General features: G+C 39.3%; 2 protein-coding genes across 4 annotated transcripts; both read left to right on the top strand.

Annotated features, from left to right (window-relative positions):
- The first annotated feature begins 1,387 nt into the window (after nt 1-1,387).
- Nucleotides 1,388-10,550, top strand: ska3 (spindle and kinetochore associated complex subunit 3). Of its 2 annotated transcripts, XM_044217380.1 has the most exons (11): nt 1,388-1,659; nt 1,765-1,826; nt 2,491-2,662; nt 2,871-3,300; nt 3,451-3,512; nt 4,314-4,513; nt 4,713-4,910; nt 6,073-6,264; nt 6,549-6,628; nt 6,975-7,102; nt 9,912-10,550. In XM_044217380.1, exons 1-11 carry the CDS (start codon nt 1,545-1,547, stop codon nt 10,067-10,069), a joined length of 1,797 nt encoding a protein of 598 aa, XP_044073315.1. In that variant the 5' UTR covers nt 1,388-1,544; the 3' UTR covers nt 10,070-10,550. The 2 variants fall into 2 exon arrangements, with proteins under 2 accessions (XP_044073315.1, XP_044073316.1); XM_044217381.1 differs by lacking the exon at nt 1,765-1,826 and having other exon boundaries at nt 1,412-1,659.
- A 1,186-nt stretch (nt 10,551-11,736) lies between these two features.
- Nucleotides 11,737-18,534, top strand: LOC122885780. 2 transcript variants are annotated; one of them, XM_044217384.1, is made up of 2 exons: nt 11,737-12,038; nt 13,445-18,534. In XM_044217384.1, exon 2 carries the CDS (start codon nt 13,790-13,792, stop codon nt 14,711-14,713), a length of 924 nt encoding a protein of 307 aa, XP_044073319.1. In that variant the 5' UTR covers nt 11,737-12,038; nt 13,445-13,789; the 3' UTR covers nt 14,714-18,534. The 2 variants fall into 2 exon arrangements, with proteins under 2 accessions (XP_044073319.1, XP_044073318.1); XM_044217383.1 differs by having other exon boundaries at nt 13,388-18,534.
- Nucleotides 18,535-19,385: the final 851 nt, after the last annotated feature.

Here is a 19,385-nt window from a genome sequence, read left to right as displayed (position 1 = left end):
CAGCGGGCCACAGAGGTCTGGTAAACTCACTTGTTTCTAACGCCACACCCCCAGATTTTTTTTTCATTTTCAAACTTGTAGTCTTCAAACCCAACCAACACTGACTCAAGTGACATCACTTGAGGCAATTTGTCAGTCTTCACACAGCTCCCTCTGGAGCCACAAAAGGCTTTATACAACTTTTTAATATGTGCAGTAGCACTCACAAAGACCTGTAAACCACTGTGATGTGTAAATCAGTGGAGTTAGGCTTTGGTCTCACACACAAGATATACTGTTTTTGTTGTCCCATAGTCTCGGGACCATTGGGGCCGTCTGAGTCAAATTGTTCTTTCACAATATCAATTTGTCATTTCAGTATTTTATTTCCTTTTACTTTTAATTATGGCCTGATTATCCTGAATATAGGATATATATTATAAAAATAATAATAATATTAAAATAATATTTACCATTTTCTCTTTTAATTTTCCCTTTTAATTTTAATTCTGGTTAAAATTGTCCTCCATATGAGCTACCAGACAACATACAACATACAAATCATACAACAAAATCTAAAGGCAACAGTATTAATCACTAGATGGACAACAGTAAGCTGTAAGAAAACAAGTTAAAGACAATTCCTGTAGAAAATCCATTTAAATTCTTTTGATTTTGAGTTTTTGATTAGTGTCACTGCACCTACTCGGTTTTGTAATCTGTTGAAAGGCACCGAATGAAATGTTGTCAGTGTGTGGGCAGTTTTTAGCATAGCAAATCTAAACCTAAACTGAGGTCAATTTACCTGACCTCTGTTGTTTGCTGAAAAACAGCTCTATCTTCTGGCAGCAAGGCCTTATTATTTAACCTCTTAACAGTATCCGGGTTATTTCCCTGACATGTGGAGCCAAGGAATACTAACACCTGCATTTAAAATGGAGAAAAACATGACAGAAACTATTACTGAGGCATATTGAATGTGTTGACTGACTTACTCAGTCAACACAATTGACTGAGCAGGAGTCAATTTGAATGTACACCCAAATACGCCAATGCAAACCATACATACACCCTTCACCCCTTACAAAACAAAATACATTTTCTATTTAAACCTGACTCAAAATATTGCAATTAAATTCATATTTGCCAATAATGGGGCATCTTTTTTTAGAAGTTTGAATTCTGCAGAAACACCCCCAGTAATGGATGCCAAGATGCACAATGTATGATCCACAAAAGATCATTAAGATTATATAACCATATAAAAGTCACTAGGCACGTTGTATGAAACGTTACTTTATTTATTTCCAATATTCCTGTTTTGTGAAAAGAAAAAATCCCAACTGTCAACATAGGGGGCGCGAATGAAACAATTTAGGCCGAGCGCTTAAAATCCAAGAAGAAGAAGACACTTCCTGTTAAAGCCGGAAGAGGCGCCAAAATAGAAACGTTTATTTCTGTCACAGGAAAAAGGTAAACAAACGGCTCGTTCGGCGGTGTAATTGTTGGAGTTTGTCTGACAGTGTTTGAATGCATTTTTACATAATTCAGACTCTTATCTGAAAATGGACCCGACGACGCGGTTCTTTACCAAGCTGAGAAGGCTGGCGGTGACTCTAGAATCAGAAACTGCCAAGCTCCAGCACACCTTTGAGAACCGCAACAACGACGGCGACAGCGGTGAGTGACACACCGACACGCAAGACTGTTGTTCAGCCCCTGTAAAGCGTGCATAAATCATTTAGCTAGTTTGCATATGTCAATACGAGTTCATTCTGATTTCAGAAACCACTGCGAAAGCGATGCGAGCATATCACGAGCTGAACTGTGAAATCGGGAGCCTGAAGGTACGGCGATGAAAGCTGTACACCAAACTCTGTTTATTAATCTGATATTTTAATGAAGCGCGATACCTGTATGTATCACATTCCCAGCAGCCACTTATTAGATGGAGTACGCTCCGTTGACATGATGTTGGTGGAATCAAACACTCAGTTAAAGCTGGCATTTTATCAAATTAAACTGGTTCTCTAGCTACCTGCAGAATTAATAACCCCCTAACGACTACCAAGAGGTCTTGAGTCAAGATAAGTGCGTTTACTCTTGAGATAGAAAGCTGACAGATTTTAAATGGAGTCTGGCATGAGAGTGACGGCGGTATAGAACGCACTCCAACACAATAACCCTGCAATATAGCTTATAACTTTTTACTTATAACGCTACCAAAAAGTTTAATCGACATATTTATTATTATTATTGTTGTTGTTGTTGTTAGGAAAATATAGTGTTAGCTGCAGTGCTAAGTGGCAGCAGATTAAATAATGATTTATAAATTGTAAAGAATTTACTCCACAAGAATTTGTATGTGTAAACGGTTTTTATGTATTATTCAGCCTGTTTCTAACACACTATCTTTATAGCACATGTCAGTTTTGTGAAGAATATTATCACAAATCTGTGGGCAACTTTTGAAAGGAGTGTACTGATCGACTCCGGTCTGTCCCCATACAGGGGCAGATCCAGGAACAGTTGGCTCAGCAGAAAGCACAGGAGAATATGGTAAGCAGCTTCATTGAGGCCTCCAGAGCGAAGGAACAGGAGATCTCTAAGGACATCCAGACACTGAAGAGACACTGGGAAAAATATGGTTACCAAGCTCCCCGAGACGCCCAGAGACCAACCAGTAAGTAATGACCGTAGCTGTATCGCGGGAGTCAAACATAGTTTACCTGTTTGTGAAAGTAATTATGTCTGTAAAGAAATGTTTATGAACACATTGATATTTACTGATGATGTACTGCAGTGCAACGTGTTATCATGTCTACTTTTCTTAACTATTCACTAAGGAAACAAGATGCGCTCAAAATGTGTTTTTATTTTCTCTTACACAGAGGCTGAAGATGAAGCAGCAGATGAGAATGAAACTAACTCAGCAGAAGAAGAAGAGGGAAGCCAGGAGGAGGATGGAGGTAATCACTCCTCATCGTCTCCAAAAGTGGGACCACCGCCCTTCACTGACGTGCTGCGCACCCCGCAGCTCTCTGACTTCGGTCTGTCTGAGATGCAGCTGAAGAAAACGCTGGCTGGGGCGGAGTGGTGCTCTGAAGTTCCCCCTATGCCTGAGATGAGCCTCCCTCACCCCTCTCTCAACACGCCTGCGCCGCCACCCATGCCCTTAACTCCCAAATGTGCCCTGCGGATGGATGACGATGAGCTACAGACACCTCAGATGCATGACTTTGGCATCTCAGAGCACACCATGTGTCTGAACAACGACTTCACTATGGATCTGTTCCGGAAGAACGTTGAAAAGCCCCAAAGGTAGAGCATAATGTGCGTTACGTAATCATAACCTTTATTGACCTCTACTGGCAACACGCAGGATTTGCAGCCAGCAGTACTACTAGAGATCTTTCAAGAGTCTATAGTCACTGCTTATTACTGCTTTATGAGTGTCCTCTTCTTTAACAGACCACCACAAGAAATGCCTGTACCACCAGTAAACTCTCTAATGGAGAATTTGCAGACAAAAGGTATGAAACTGTTAGAGCTTCCTCCTCCTCCTCCTCCTCCTCCTCCTCCTGCATTGATGTCTTAAATTTAAGCCTTAACTACCATCTTTAACTGACCTTTACCTCTGTTTTTCCTGTGGAGGAGCTGAAGCAGTGAACCAGTCAGGAATCACAGCATTTAAAAAAAAAAAAAAAAAAAATCTGTTCTTCTGCTGCATCTTCTCTTTCTTTCTTTCTTTCTAATAATTATTATTTTTAGTAGTAGTAGTAGTAGTAGTATTTTAAATTATTATTATTTATTAAAAAAATTAAAGACACATTTTGGTCTGTACCAGAAAAGTATTAATGTTCATTACCCAGCCCTAGTCACATCAATCTTTTCCCTACCTTTTTGTCAGTGCTCTACGTTTCTACCATGAGGTTGCTTGTAATTATGCTAGGAAGTAACCTTTTTTTCTACAAGTGCTCTCTTAAATCATTGTCTTGCAAAAATTACTTGTAGTGAAAATGTAAAATGGAATTGTATTCCTAAGGTTTAAATGGTCACAATACTAGGTAAGAGGTTTTTTTTTTTTTTTTTTTTAAAGAAACTCTGGTTTTGATATGAGTGAATATTTGATAAAGATACTAAAAACATCACTGTAATATTACTGAGGATGACACCGCCACTTTAAGATGCTTTTAAACGTGGAAAACTATACTTAAAGAAATAGACGACATAAAACTTATGCCACCATCTTCCTTGCAAAAAAAAAGAGAAAACACTGAAATGAAACATGTTTTGCTATCCCCTTTATATCACATTGTTCTTACTGCCTTCAGCAAACAACGTGGAGTCCCCAGAGCCACCTGTGTTTTGCACCCCGGGGTTCAAGATCAAAAAGACAAACAGTCACTGCGCCTTACCTGCGCAGGGCAATGGTGACCCAGAATCCCCCGGTTGCCCTGGAAACCTGCCTTCCACCCCTGAGGTCCCAGCCTTTCAAACCCCATACGTGAACCGACTGGTCAGCACCAAAAAGGTATAAATGAGTGTGTGTGTGTGTGTGTATGTGCGACATAAAATGTATATTTTTGAAATTTCTCTTTTATCCATCTTAAAATCGGTTTTAGCCAGTAGCAATGTGATTAAAAATGTATTTCTTTATTTCCTCATCAAGACTCGCAGAACACAAAACCTTTCAGCTCCGAGTTTGTGCCTTTTTTTGCATGTGTTCGCAGAGTGCACGGCAGCCTGAGCCTATCAACATGCAAGCTGATGATGATAGCCACACCTTTGAACTTCCAACCCCTCCTTGTAACGGAGCAACCGGCTCCAAACGCACCTGGGAATGCGATGTGCCAGAGATGGATGTGGAGGACAAACAGATGCCAGAGATGCCAAACCTGGAGTCTGTTCTGGGAAATTCTTTACAAAGTGTAAGACCAAAGGAAAGTTCCTTTAGCCACAAGTCACACTGACTGCTCATCCCAAAATTTACTTAATTTACTTGAAATGAATTTTTTAGTAAAACCGAAGGGGACATGTGATTGAAGAATGGTGATTTGCTGAAGTCTTTCCAGTCACAGCCAATAATTCACGACTATTTGGTTTGAGGGTTGTGGTAATTTCTTACCTTACAGCCTGACAAATCACTTGCTCTGTGTGGTTAAATGTAGCTTACAGATCCAATATTTCAAGGTACAAGGTACATTTGTTTTTGTCATTCTACAACACAGGGCTGCACAATTAAATGAAAATTATAGCTCCCGTCATGCTACACACACAGAACATATACAATTATTTAAAATAAGAATAGAATAAAAATATAAACTAAATACAGTTACTTGTATACATATATTATATTATGGTAATATGCAAAACCAGCATAACAATAAGTTCCATGTCATTTATTTATGGTGGAATGCGGAGGATGAGGTGGAGTTGAGTCTCACAGCCTGAGGAAAGAAGCTGCTCTGTAGTCTGGTGGTACGACAGCGGATACTTCTGTATCGCTTGCCAGACAGCAGCAGGGTGAACAATATTTGATTTTTATGGAGGTATTGTGGATTATTTATTTGTTTTCACTGTGTATTTTGAGAAAGTTTTTAATCCAGTCAGTGAAAAGGTATCTCCGATAACATTACAGTCACGATACAATGGCCATGATATTGATGGTAAGACAGTCCTCTACGGACCATCATATTACACTATATCGAGGAAAAATATAGCCATAAAATAGGAAAATAACCTTTTCAAAGAAACTGAATCATTTTTTTAAATTTTCAGAGTGTTTTCGGTTTCACAAAAAGCTTGTAAACGACTAAGATAAAACAAGGTAACAAAGTGCAACACGGAACAGCAACTCAGAATAGCAAATTACAACAAAAATAGCAAATTGATAAAATCTGCAATCAGTTTTTTTAATAAAGTGTTGCTAAGTATCATTTTATCAATATGCTGTATTTTACTGATAACTATTCACTGATACTATTTTACTGATACTGCGCAGTGAAATAAGGACTTCATATTAAAAGATAAACTTGAGCTTCTTTGTTTAATGCTTGCTTGCCTTTTTAACTGTCTCATATTTACCTCCAGAGAAGTGCAAAAATGCCAAAGAAGACTAGTGAGCATGAAAAGGTGACCAAGGAGCCCACTGTCAACAGTCTGGAGCTGGACGGACCCACCCAGGAGTTCAGCTTGGGGACACCTCGCATGTGGATGGACTACCAAGAGCCCAGCACCCCAGAGATGCCAGACCTCAGCTCTGTTACACAGGACATCTGTAAAGTAAGTCTTGTTTATTAATAGCACATTTTACAACCAAAAAGATTATATTTGTATTACTACAAATACAAAGACATTTTGTATTGCTATATTTTCTGTACCTTAAGTATTCAGATTGAGATTTATTTCCCTGCCTTCCAAGCAACCTTTAGATTTATCTCATGATTTGTTTGGCATATTATCCAGAACACCAAAACCAAATGTTTAATATGTAAGATTCAACCTTCCTGCCGTATTCTTCTTTTGTGCTTTTTTTTTCACTTATGATGTCTCTTTATATTTTGTAGCTTTGGTCCCAGGCTCAGGTGAAGAAGACTGCCACGGTGGTTGCACACCCACATGTCAGGCCAGAAAAAGATAAAAACAGGTAACGTAACTCAGAAAACCACTTACCTCCAACCAGGGATTGATCCACTTTGAAGAAATGCTTTTAGATATCTAGAATCTCCCTACTAAAGTTGCAGACCAGATCAGACTGTTGCTGAGTAAAAGAAAAGTAATTAAAGATATTCAGGGATGTATCATTTCTATCTATATTTTCAATAGATTTGGGAATTTTCAGGTTAGTTTTGTCTGTCCTGTTTCTAATCAAGATTAACGTTTATTTCCTTCCATCTTGTTGCTTTAATTATGCTGTCCTGATATCATTCATGCCTGAAGTTTTTTATGTTTTTTATTATCAAGATTTTAATTGTAGCATGTCCTCTTCCCAGAGCTGTGAGTCTGTCTGTGGTGTCAGAGAGCGAGTTCCAGAGTTTACCCAGCTACCTGAGGCAGATGAGTCTGTACAGCCTCAACCAGGCAGTCCACAACATCAACACATTCATGGCAGAGTGTCCAGGTCAGTGCTACAGTACTTATGATCAAAGTTAATAAATTGTATAGATATTGTCTAAATATCTTGTTTAAGTGGTTGAAAGTTAAAGGATTTATTTTTTTAAAATACATTATTTTTGTTTTTGGAACCACTTCCAGACTAATCATACATTAATGTGCTATTGGATACATGAGAAAGACAAGTTGGATGTTAGAGTGAGAACCTGATGTTGGTATTAGAAAAGTTCTGGCGCAACAATAACCGATATTAACCTAGGAAACCCTATATATGTGCACTAGGTCACTGCAACGTTCATAACAGGCTACAGTCCGTCTGTCATCACTGATGAACCTGGTTATTATCTCTGATTATCAGTAGTTTTCCATTTAAAAAAAATAATAATAAATTAAAACTCCTTCAAATTTACCTTAATTTTCTGTTACACAAATGCCTTGCAAACTTTTTCTTTGAATCTGCGTGCTAAGTGCACACAGCAGATCAAAGATGCAAAGTGGAGAAACGGTAGCCTACAAAACAAAATTACAGAAAAACAATTAAGGATGACATGGACCCGATTTTGTGAGTCACAAACCTTTTTAGTGTCCTCTGGAAACACTTCCATTTTCGTTTTGTGTATTTGCAGTGTTTTCTAAATGCTGCGCATTTGCTGTCAAATTGATGAAGATGTTTTCTTCATTTGTTTATATTTTGTCTATTTGCATGTGTTTTCTTAAGTTGCAGTGCGTTTACCCTTGTCGGCCACCGTACGCAAGTGTTAAATGAAGGGAACCAATAACGTGTCCATGTTGGTGACGTTTTCCTGTTGAGCTATAGACGATCATGTAGTATAGTCCATTTGTACTGCATATAGTATTTAATACAAAAAGCTGACCATGCCAGTCAGTGGTCTGTGCTCCTCCACAGCCCGAGTCGAGCCATAATCCCTCCCAACAAATAACCACGAAAGTAGAATACGCAGTATGTCATGCAGTCCATTACTTCAGAAGGATCAGATAGCGACGCATGACTATTTTATCTTAGGAGTTAATTTACACCACAAGGCTGTATTACATGGTATCTCTGATATCACACTTGCTGGGGCATTAACCACATCACCTGGATCAATAAACTCTTCTATAACAACTGACCTTGGTCTACAGAGGGCCACCTACACCTGGCTACAACCTTTAACCTTGTGTGTGACCACAAAAGCTGGATATGCTTAGTGTGATGTAATAGGCTGCTTGTACAGGCTCAAGTAGCAAGGTTATTTCACCTTGGGAGTTGGTTTACATCTAACAGCCACAGTGCAACTCCAGGAAAATGCATGTGGTATATTTAACTGTCATGTAAATTGTTTTATTTTTTTTTCCACATGGTAATTAATATCATGTACTGTGTGTTAACTGAGTGACTAACAATGAGCGACCTAAAGGTGCTTTCAGACTGCAAGCGGTCGCTACCGCTGGAGGGAAAACTGGCAACAATATTAAATAAAACTGAACACATTTTAATGATGGTGATTACAAATCAGGAAAAGATCAGACACTGTGAACAAGAGTTGCACCAAAGGTGTTACAATGTATTTGTACAGTAACAAGAACTGGATTCACAAACCTGTTAAACCAATTATTGTCTCTTTTGCAATGAATGCACTTATTGTAGGTCGCTTTGGATGAGTCAGCTAAATAAATGTAATGTATTACAACAGAGTAATTAATCTAGTAAACATGCATATTGAGTCCACAGAAGTAAAATGCGTAACAATTTGCTTAACAGTAATTTAATTTAACCGGTACCTAGCTTAACCTAGGTCAGGGGCCTCCCCTTGGACAAAGCTGAGAAAAACGTGCCCGCCTTTTAGCTTAGTTCATTTCCTGCATGTCTATGGGATCATGTAGCAGCTACTTGATCCCATAGACATCCAGCAATTTAGTTAAAATAGCCTAATATTGCTGTTTGACATAATTTAAAACCGCATGTAAATACAAAACAGTGGCTGGATCTAGGTAAGTAAGAATTCCCCAGAACTATCTCCTTAACCCGTTTAGGGATATTTAGGCAATGCTAGAGCATGATTCCCTTTTTGATATCTAATTATAAAAAATCTGTTAGAAATCCTTCATGAACATTGTTTTCATCCTCAGTCTCTGAGCCTCCCTTGAAACTGTATGCCGCCTCCTGCTTTGAAAACCCCTGACCTAGGTTATCTAGAATGTTCTATTAGCAGGCATTAGCCTCAGACAGCTAGCTATTATAATGGCTACCTGATTTGCAGTGAAATTAATTTATTATCTCAAATTACAAATCGCCACAAAATGGCTATAACCAATGGAGTACCTAGAGATAATGGTCCGACAAGGGCATTTGTAGAGTAAAAAAAGATACCTCACAGCGTTTCCTTGGTTACAGAACTGTCAGTTAAACTGCTATGGAACTGTTGCCACTAGCAACAGAAAGTTCACCTGAAACGAACTGTTGGTGGCAGAGCAGTTTAATTTGAGTGTTTCTTTTTCCAACATTTATTTGGCTTTAATATGTTTGTACTCACAAAATTACCCTTCCGCCACTCAAAAACCCAGTCAAGACAACACTGATACCAAAACAAGATGATTAAGTACATGAAATAAATCAGAAAGCCATGTTTTACAGATATATCTGACTTTTTTTTATTTATTTTAGTGGTATACCAGCAAACTAATATATGAACAAGAAGTACTACCAAAAAAAACAAAAAACATAGGACCTATAAGAGCATTTTTGTTTTGTTTTTTTGGACTTAGCAGTTGTCTGATGCATCTAATCTGTTATTGTTCTGTGGTGCCCTCTGCAGGAGAAAAGACAGAGATTCAGATGGAGGAGCTGAGAAGGATTACCAATGTTGGAACCAAGACCCCTGTGTACGTCCTCTGTCTAATCGAGCTCAAGAGGCTGCAGCATGTGGGAGGAGCCAGGAACACCTCTGTGTACAAACTGAGCACACACAACTAAAGACTGCTTGGATACATTACACTTTGTCCAAATGTAGTGTCATCTGGACTCACAAAAACCTGCTAGTATCTCCATCTTTAAGTTACAGAGATGCTGGTGGTCTCTTGTGCTTCTATCAATATACACTGAGTAATTAACTTTACCAGAGAAAGGTTGATAACTTTTGTATCCCAGATTGTAAATGGTTCTAGTGCGTGGCTAGTCAGTAATTTGCACTTCTGTGGCTTTATTCTTTTTATTTCAAACTGACCTGTATACAATCAAATCATAACACATTACTGCACATAATATATAAATTAGCTGTCTAAAGACTATTATAGTAGTATAATAGTGTAACATTAAAAACTTCAAGATACTTAACTTTAAAATAAAGTTGAACTAATGATGGATAAAATATGACAGAAGTATAAGTGTATGATCTGAACAACAGTCTACAGTGTTAATAATAAAGGCTAAAAAAGGAAAGCTTTGATTTACAATATGCCAAGTCTCCCTCTATGGTCCCTGCGTAACAATTGACTTCCAATGACCAGTGGATCCCCTGGCATTACAGATTCTGCCACATAAATATAAAAACATGCTCACAAAATTTTAAAGCAACAGATATTTTACCCCTTTACCACAGCTCAAACCTGGATTTAGTCTATCCAGACCTCCAAATCACTGTACACATCTCCAATTTTGTTCAGTGATTCGAATGACATCAATGAAATCTGCCCTGGATTGTTTTGTCAACTGTTTCAATATCGACTTTTATGCCAGTATGCATGAGAAGTCCTAAAAAGTGCTTAGAAAAATGGAAATGTGAACATCTACAATCCCATGACAACTGGGCAAACTGCATCTAATAATCATGATGCATTGGAAAGCTCCAGAAAATGATTGGATCTTGTGGTGTGATTTGTTTTATCAACTTCTGTTTCCAAGGTCAACAACTTTCAATCTCAAATCACTGTCTGATGCAGCATCAAGATTTCCCTTCATTGGCACACTAATATGGGGCCGAGTTCAGAACATGAGCAACAGCCCCAGAGCAAAAGTACACAGGACACCTGTGTGTCCACATACTTTTGGCCATATATTTTATGTAAAGTTTGGTCTTTATTAATGTGAATATATGGCTGCAAAAAATAAACCAGTGACATTCCTCCTTGCACAGCATTGGAAGACCATTAGGTGTTCACTCGTGAGTCGGGATCAATAGAACCACACTCTTTCTTCACGCTTTAAATGGCCAGCAGAGGCATGGTTGTCTGCTGAGAATGAAAGCCAGATATGTGTTATGCCCGAGATCAGCTACACTGCAGCACGGTGACATTTTCGACAACCATTGATTTGTATACAAATTTGGTTAAATGTCGACGTAACCACGGTAACGTTAGCGTGTAGTTGCATCTAGCTAGCTAAACATCTAGTTAAGTTAAGCTAGCCTATTAACCTCTACGCTATCGTTTTCTCCGGCTGCGACTTATTTGTTGTTGTTTTTTTTCTTTAGTTCCTCTTATTCCACTCCCGAAACCACTTATCGTTAACATATTTTGGTGTTTTCCACGATATTTTGATTGATTTACTATCATCTCAGGCCGTTAACGTTGTTGCGGCACCGCGCGAGTAATGGTCGCATTTCAGTGACGTCGCCCTAAGATGGTCCAATTAGATCGGTGAATGCGAACGACCGTTTGTGACGGTACTACATTTTTTTCCCCCCCAACTCTGGTCGGCCACCATTTTGGGAGTCAAAACACCCAACAAATAGCAACACACACCTCCACGCTTCTCCGTGGCCTTACTATGGTTCACACATGTGTGGTGGCAGGCTGTAGGAACAGAAGGACACCAGGCACCACCTTATCTTTCTACCGTTTCCCCCGGGACCCCGAGAGGAAGCAGCGCTGGATAGCTGCTGTGAACCGCGAGGGCTGGGTTCCGAACGACGGCAGTAGGCTGTGTAGTACTCACTTCATCTCGGGTATGCATGCAGTACAACGCTGAAACAAAAAGTATCCCACTGTTTGTTTTGTTCCGGGTCAGATTTATGTTGCTGGAATTCCACATGGGAATCTATCCAACGGAGATATTCAAAATGCATTTTCTTTAGTTTTGCTGTCAGTGGATTATTATTATTTCTAAAGATTTCTGGTTTGATTAAATTTAGTGGGTACAGGGTCATATTTGGCGTATTTGCAACGAGTAATACACTTGATTAAGACGTTAATGTGAGTGTTTGTTTGTTTGTTTTTTAAGATGTCAAGTTATGTTCATTATCGATTAATTTATTATTTTTTGATTAGCCAATAGTTATTTCTTAAGTTATCGAAACCAAATTGAAGTCTTAAAATGACTTAATTTGACCATCAGCTACAAACCTCAAATAAATCAGTTTTAATATATTTAATAGAAAACCAAAACTATTTGCAGTTGTGAAGCTTTAAATATTGAGATTAACTGATAATCAAACCTAAACTCGATTTGTTGCAAAAGGTAGGCTACATGGATTTCATTAACTCACATCTTGTGACATCTGCCAGTTATGTTTTCAATTCATTTGGACAAGAGACTGTAAAGTCTGCTCAGTTAATAGTTAAAAGGTAACATAATTAAGAGTGGGAATACTGTACTGTTATTTTAACATCTTTTGTTTCATAATTTACTTGGTCTGGTGTCTGCAAGTTGTTAGTATTGTGGTTTTCCATGCTATTGTTAAAAAGGAAACTTCAGGGATGCATCAGCTGAAGATTCACTGTATAGGGGTGTTAATTGTTATGTTATTATTTTCCCCAAGTTGGTACAGTCTGAACAATATTCTACAAAAGGTTATGGCGCTCTAATTTATGACATGAAGACTTTTCCTATCTGTAAGATGGACCGTATTTCTTAACAACAAAGTAATTAAGAATAAGATAAGTTAGATGAGGTTACTGTAACGTTTAGGTCCTGTTATGATATTAAACTACCGCCTGTTTCATCAATGTACTGTTCACATTTTGTTTGTGCAAAATCATACTTATGTATAGTAACTGTTCATAACTGGAGCTATAATTTAAAAATCAGAATAGGCCCTACATTTGCACACCCACGAGTAACCTCATTACACAGATCCTAAACTCTAAAACTCTATTGCTCTTTCAGCTGTTATCAAACTGCTCATTTTGCTCTTTTTAGTTGGGACAATGTACCAGCTCAGGCGGGGAAAAACATGGCTGCTTGCCCACTACAATTTGTCCTCGAACTCTACTGACTAATGTAGACTGTTACTGGGGGAAGTGCCATAAAGAGACAGTTTTCCCCATTTACTACATTTTCTTTTTCCACATGCAGGTAAACAGGTGAAGAATCCGCGTTCGCCAGATTATGTTCCTTCTGTGTTCACAACAGCTCCCTTATCCCCAGAGATGAAGGAGCCAGGTGCCTTGGAGATCCTGGACAAGCAGGAAGCGCGTGTGGAGGCGGCCAATGCCTTGTTGTTCCTGCAGGGCCAGGGCAGGCCTGTGGTGGGGGAGCGGGGCCAGGAAGAGCATCCTGAGGAGAGGGAGCAGGAGGCCATTGTGGAGGAAAGTGGGTCCTCTTCCCTAAGCACTGATGAAGACGATGACGATGAATCTGTGAGTGACAGCAAGAAAGGAAAGTTTGCTCAGACCGCCAGATGCACCAGTTAACTTTGACGACATCCTGAAAGCCCTGAAGAAGGAGAACCAGGCCCTCAGGGAGTCTGTGGAGAAAATGTCCCTCACTGAGAACTCCCTGAGGAACGATGCAGAGAAAGTAAAGTTTTACACTGGCTTACCCAACTATTTTGTCCTAGAGACGGTCATGTGGCTGCTGGCACCTCACATGGACGGGATGAAAAACATGAAGCTCTCAAAGTTCCAGCAGCTGCTGCTGACACTGATGCGTCTCCGTCTGGACCTCCGCAACCAAGACCTGGCCTACCGCTTTGGTGTGAAAGTCGGCACGGTAACCAGAACAGTGCACCAGATGGTCAACATCATGTCCTCCACTCTGGTGCCGACAGCCGTCTTCTGGCCCTCAAGAGCCGAGCTGCGGAAAAACCTGCCGGCAGCTCTGCGCACCTCCCACCCTGACTGCGCTGTCATCATAGACTGTTTCATGGTGCCTTTTGAGGAGCCGGTTTCCCGGGGCAACCAGCAGCAGCAGCAACAACAGCAGAGGACAGTGGCAAGCTCTCAGGGGGTGGGGACTAGTTATAATGTGTTAAAGTATCTGATTGGTGTGGCTCCGCAAGGCGTTGTCACCTTCGTCTCTAGGGGCGTGCTGGGAAACGTCAGTGACAAAAGCCTGGCCGAGGGCTGCGGATTTCTGTGCAAGCTTCTTCCAGGGGATGTCGTATTGGCGAGTCGCGATCTCGACATCGCCGATTCTGTGGCCGCCCGCGGAGCCCTGTTTAAAATAGCTGCCAGCTACCAAGGAGAGACTGATACTTCCTCTGAGGCACTGAGTGTGCAGAGGCATGTGGAGAGGGTGATCTCCATGGTAAAACAGAGGTACGCCATGCTCACAGGCCCTGTCGAGAGCCCCTTCACCACGGCCTCTGAGCGTACGTCGAACCTCTCGACCTTTGATAAGATTGTGCAAGTTGCCTGTGCCTTAAACAACCTGTGCATCTCTGCTACTCCACTAGAGTGATTCGTACAGAAATGCCTAGTGCTCCTTAATGCTGGTCAGGCACTTAAGTTCCCTTTACTGCTTTGGACCTTATTCCATGTTCTCCCACTAGATCCCTGTGTCATCACTACATGATTACTACAGAAAATTGATTTTATACTTACCTACTTTAATTTACACTTTCAGTGTATGTGACTCCATGTTATCTAGGTTGGTTTGTACTTGGAAATAAGAGCACCTCTCCCAAATCCAGAAACCACATTGCAAAGATGTGATGTCATTAAGTTATGCAACTCAACTAACAAAGAATGGCAGGCATGCAAAGGATGTTTTATTTAGGCTTTGAATGACAACCTGTGAGTGAAATGTACCTTTTTTTAAAAATTAGTTTGCATTAGCCATTTGTAAATATTGAGGTATATAAACTGCAGATTGGGTGGTGCAGTCAATGTTCCTACTAATCCAATCCTGTGCCATGCAAGAGTTAAGTTTTTTTTTTTTTTAAATCCCGAACAAATACTACAGCCGCTGACTTCACTGATTACTTCCTCCCTCTCTTGCAGAAAGAGGGTTTGTTGGTTAAACCAGCTGTTTTGTCGCTTCCCTGCTTATATATCATGAACAGTACACACAATACAAAGAGATATAACACAGGTTAAAGCAACAAGAACAGCATGCATAGTAATGCAGCTCTTGGATAAGAGTTTCTCCTGCCTGTTCAGCATGCAGAGATAGAAACATGTCATGGTTAATGGGGGTTTTGAGGGATTATTGGGTGGAAACTAACCTTTTTAGGCATTTTTGCACATTTTTTGGCTGCCAGCTAGATTTTATAACAATAGAATACAGTCACTCCGGGATCATTAGCTACCTGTTAGCACAGACAAACATACCACCCACGCACCAATTTACTACCATATGGCCAGAGTCTGGAGTTAATTTATCTGCTGTGCTTCCTGGCTTTGTAGAAACACAACTCATTTCCAGGTTGTTGTTTTGTTTTTTTTTTCGATAAGAGCTTCCCAGTTGAATGGCAGATGTCCTCTTCAACAGCGGTTTACTGGTATTGTTAATATTTACACAAAATAAACAGCCCTCCCTACAGAAACTTAAACTGCTGGGTGGCAAAATAACAGAAATGGACCAAAAAGATAACTAGTTTTCACCACAGGTCAGATACAATACAGCGCTCATGGAATGTCAGGTGGATGCTTGTCCAGGTTCAAACCTCGGCTGTATAACTAACAATGATGTCAATATTTACCACGCCAAACTAGTGTTTAAAGATATTTGTGCAGGTAACTTTTTATTTTTATTTATTTATTTTTTAAGTATTCCAGTTCGCTAAAATGGTTAAGCTGTCGTATTTAATACAAAGCTTGAGATTTATAAAAGATGTTCTTTGTGCTGGTGAAGAAGGAACGATTACTGTTGTTTCCAGGGTCATTTTCCATACGTACATGTTGGTCTAACATCACATAGCAGGGAGCAGGACAAACTCATTATTCTGTGGCCACTGACGTCATAAAAACGTCATAGGCAGGCATTTGAATACTGAAATTAAGCGCCATTGTGCAATTCTTTACAGCCATAGTGAATTAAAGTATCATTACAAGTGATTGAAAGAGATGTGTTCTAAAAGGAATGACTTCCCAAAGGCAACCAGAGTTTGTTTTTTGTTTTTCTCACAGACACTGAAGTGTTGTTGAGGAGGTTTAATTAACACTTTGTTCAGATGAGCATGTCAGCTTCAACACTTGGAGAATGTACATTTAATTTGTGACTGTTTGATTCTCATCGGCTTTGTTCAATGTGTTCTGTTCTGATTGATTGTTAAACTGTTGTTGGACCGTGAGTACAAACCACAGAGACGTGACGTTTCTGTTGGCTGGAGGCTGTTTTCAACAACTGTTAACCAGCCATTGAAGTGCATTTTTTTTATGTTTTTAATAGTTTGTCAAATTAAGCTAAGATATGTGCTTACATGTAGTCACAAACTGAAAGATCTGTACAGTGTATCTTTAGAAAAAATCTCATGATTTCAGAGTTACCTGCGTAAAACAAAACCCTGCTTATTGAAATGCGACTTTTGTTGTCCTGCATCGCTGGTGCCTTAGTTTGTAAAGCTGGTACTGCTGTTACAAATCAGCCTGCGTTTTTTTTTTTTTTTTTCCTACAAATATTTATTTTTACATCGTACAATATGCTTTAGACACCTTACTCAACTAGACATGCATAAACAGTCAAATGTTAACAGAGCATCCCTTATCATTATTCACCAAGTTTTGTGTGTGTAGACTACAGTAAGAAATGTTTTAGATTATTCATCCGTCTACCATTTAATGTGTATAAATTCCAAATGATAAGTAATTATACATGGATTACAATTTATCTCTTAAGAGAGAAGTTTTGAGGGGTTAAGCGTTACAACAGCGGTTCTTGTGCTTTGGCTCAGGGCCCAAAATCAATTGGGGAAAGGTTCTTCACACGATGGGAAGCTGGTTACAACAAGAGAGACTAAACTGGCTTCAGAAGGTGTTGCTTCATAAGCAGTGTGAGGTTCAGATAGGCGTGCCATGGTAGCCCGAAGTGGAATGTGCCTTCTGTTCTCAGGCCGCTGAATGTTCCCTTCCATGTATGTCTTTCCTGACCAGTTATGTTTGTCTTGTGCTCGTAACGTATGCTCACATCAAACAGATTTTCTCTCTGCCTGCGATGGCTTTTTTTTAATTTTTTTTTTCTTCATTTCTTTGTTGGTGAGGTTAAAGGTCCAGTGTGGAGGATTTAGTGACATCTAGCGGTGAAAATTGCTGTTTGCAACCATTTGAATACCGCTCGCCTCACCCTCCCCTTCCAAACATGTAGGAGAAACTATGGTGGCTGCGAAACTCGCGCAAAACGCGAAAGGCCCTATCTAGACCCAGTGATTGGTTTGTCCGTTCTGGGCTGCTGTAGAAACATGGCGGTGCAACATGGCGGCCTCCGTGGAAGGGGACCCGCTCCCTCTGTAGATAAAAACAGCTTATTCTAAGGTAATGAAAACGCAACAAGTCGAATTTTCAGGTGATTATACACTAAGGAAAACGTACTTGCTAATAGCTCCTCCTAAATGTTACATCCTGGACCTTTAACTACCCAGTCGGTCTTCTGTTTACTCCGAACAAACCAGAAACATGAAATTAATCAGCACTACTAATGTTGATGGAAAAATATTCTTTAAGCAGTTTCTATCTTCAGTAGTGCATGTGCTTTTTTGATGAACAGACATGCTTCCTTTCCAACGTAAGGCAAGTCAAAGTGATGGGTACTATGACAACTTTTTACAACTAAGATCTTATTTTATTTATTGCAGTTGCTGCTTCTGAACGCATAAAATGCATCACTTCCTGTGTACTAGAGGATTGTGATCAGGTGAGATCTGCCAAATACTAGTTTTAAGAATAGTTAATAGCAAATTGCGAAATGAATGCTGGTTGAGTCTCTATTATGTTCTAGCAACACAACTTTGCATTTGGGTTTTATATAAGAGCGAGTGATGTTGATGGTTCACTTTGCATGAACTCCTACTCTAAAATAAACAAAGAGTTTCAAGGTTGAGGTAAATGAAACATGTTCACAGACAAAACGTTCATGTCCGTGTTTTTTTTTTTTTGTAAACCCAATATTTTTTTCCAAGCTATCTGTGTTTATCTCACATTACATTTCTATTGCTGTTTTGCATTTTATTGTTATGGGTGCATGTGCTTCCATGATGTGTAATCTCTAAAAGTTTTCAATTTCTCGTTCAGTTTTTCTTCATTGTTGCCTCTGTGACTGAAAAATTAAAGTTTGGGGAAATGCAACAGCCTTTTTGATTCTTCCTCAACACAGAGGAGTTGCGATCTTTGTGCGAATACAGTTATTTAAATGTAGTGGTTACATTGTGACAGTTAATAATAGGCCCTTATTTGCATCAACACTGATTAATGGCCCCTGGCTCATTGGTAAAGATTCCTTCCAAGGCCAGAGAGGAGCGACTGAGTAATGTACTGATATTTTTTTGATTTATCAGAGAGAGACACATTGGAGGAAGCCCCGCCTAGAATATGTGCGGTCAGAGAGGAGAAAAAACCAAGACCTCTCACTCTGTTGCTTTTTTAAAGTCACTGTGTGTAGAAGTTCAGCCCTTTGAATCATGTCAATAATGCAGTAAAAGTTCACAATTCACAATTTAGACAATTGAATTTAAGCTTTGACATTAGATACATATTTAGATCATTGTTTAAAAAACTGGTATTTTGTATGATATTGTTGTGGACAGTGTTGGAATGTGACTAAGTACATTTACTCAAGTACTGTACTTAATTTTGAGGTACTTGTACTTTATTTGAATATTTCCATTTTATGCTACTTTGTCCTTCTTACTCCACTACGTTTATTTGATCGCTTTAGTTACTAGTTAGTTTGCAGATTTAGATTATTAATACAAAATATAATCAACTAATACATTTATGGTGTATTATTATAGGTTAAGCTACCAAGTAGTATATACAGTTATTAAAATGAGCCTCACCTTCAACAGATGTAACCTTAAAGTGATGTCCACATTAATGCATCACTAATTATAATCCAATAATATATATTAATCTGAAATGGGCCATTCGGCACAATGAGTACTTTTATTTTTGGTACTTTTTTAAAAGTATATTTTGAT

The sequence above is a fragment of the Siniperca chuatsi genome, linkage group LG12 (assembly GCF_020085105.1).
Source record: "Siniperca chuatsi isolate FFG_IHB_CAS linkage group LG12, ASM2008510v1, whole genome shotgun sequence".
Lineage (NCBI taxonomy): Eukaryota > Metazoa > Chordata > Actinopteri > Centrarchiformes > Sinipercidae > Siniperca > Siniperca chuatsi.
This window is presented reverse-complemented; position numbering and strand designations above follow the sequence as displayed.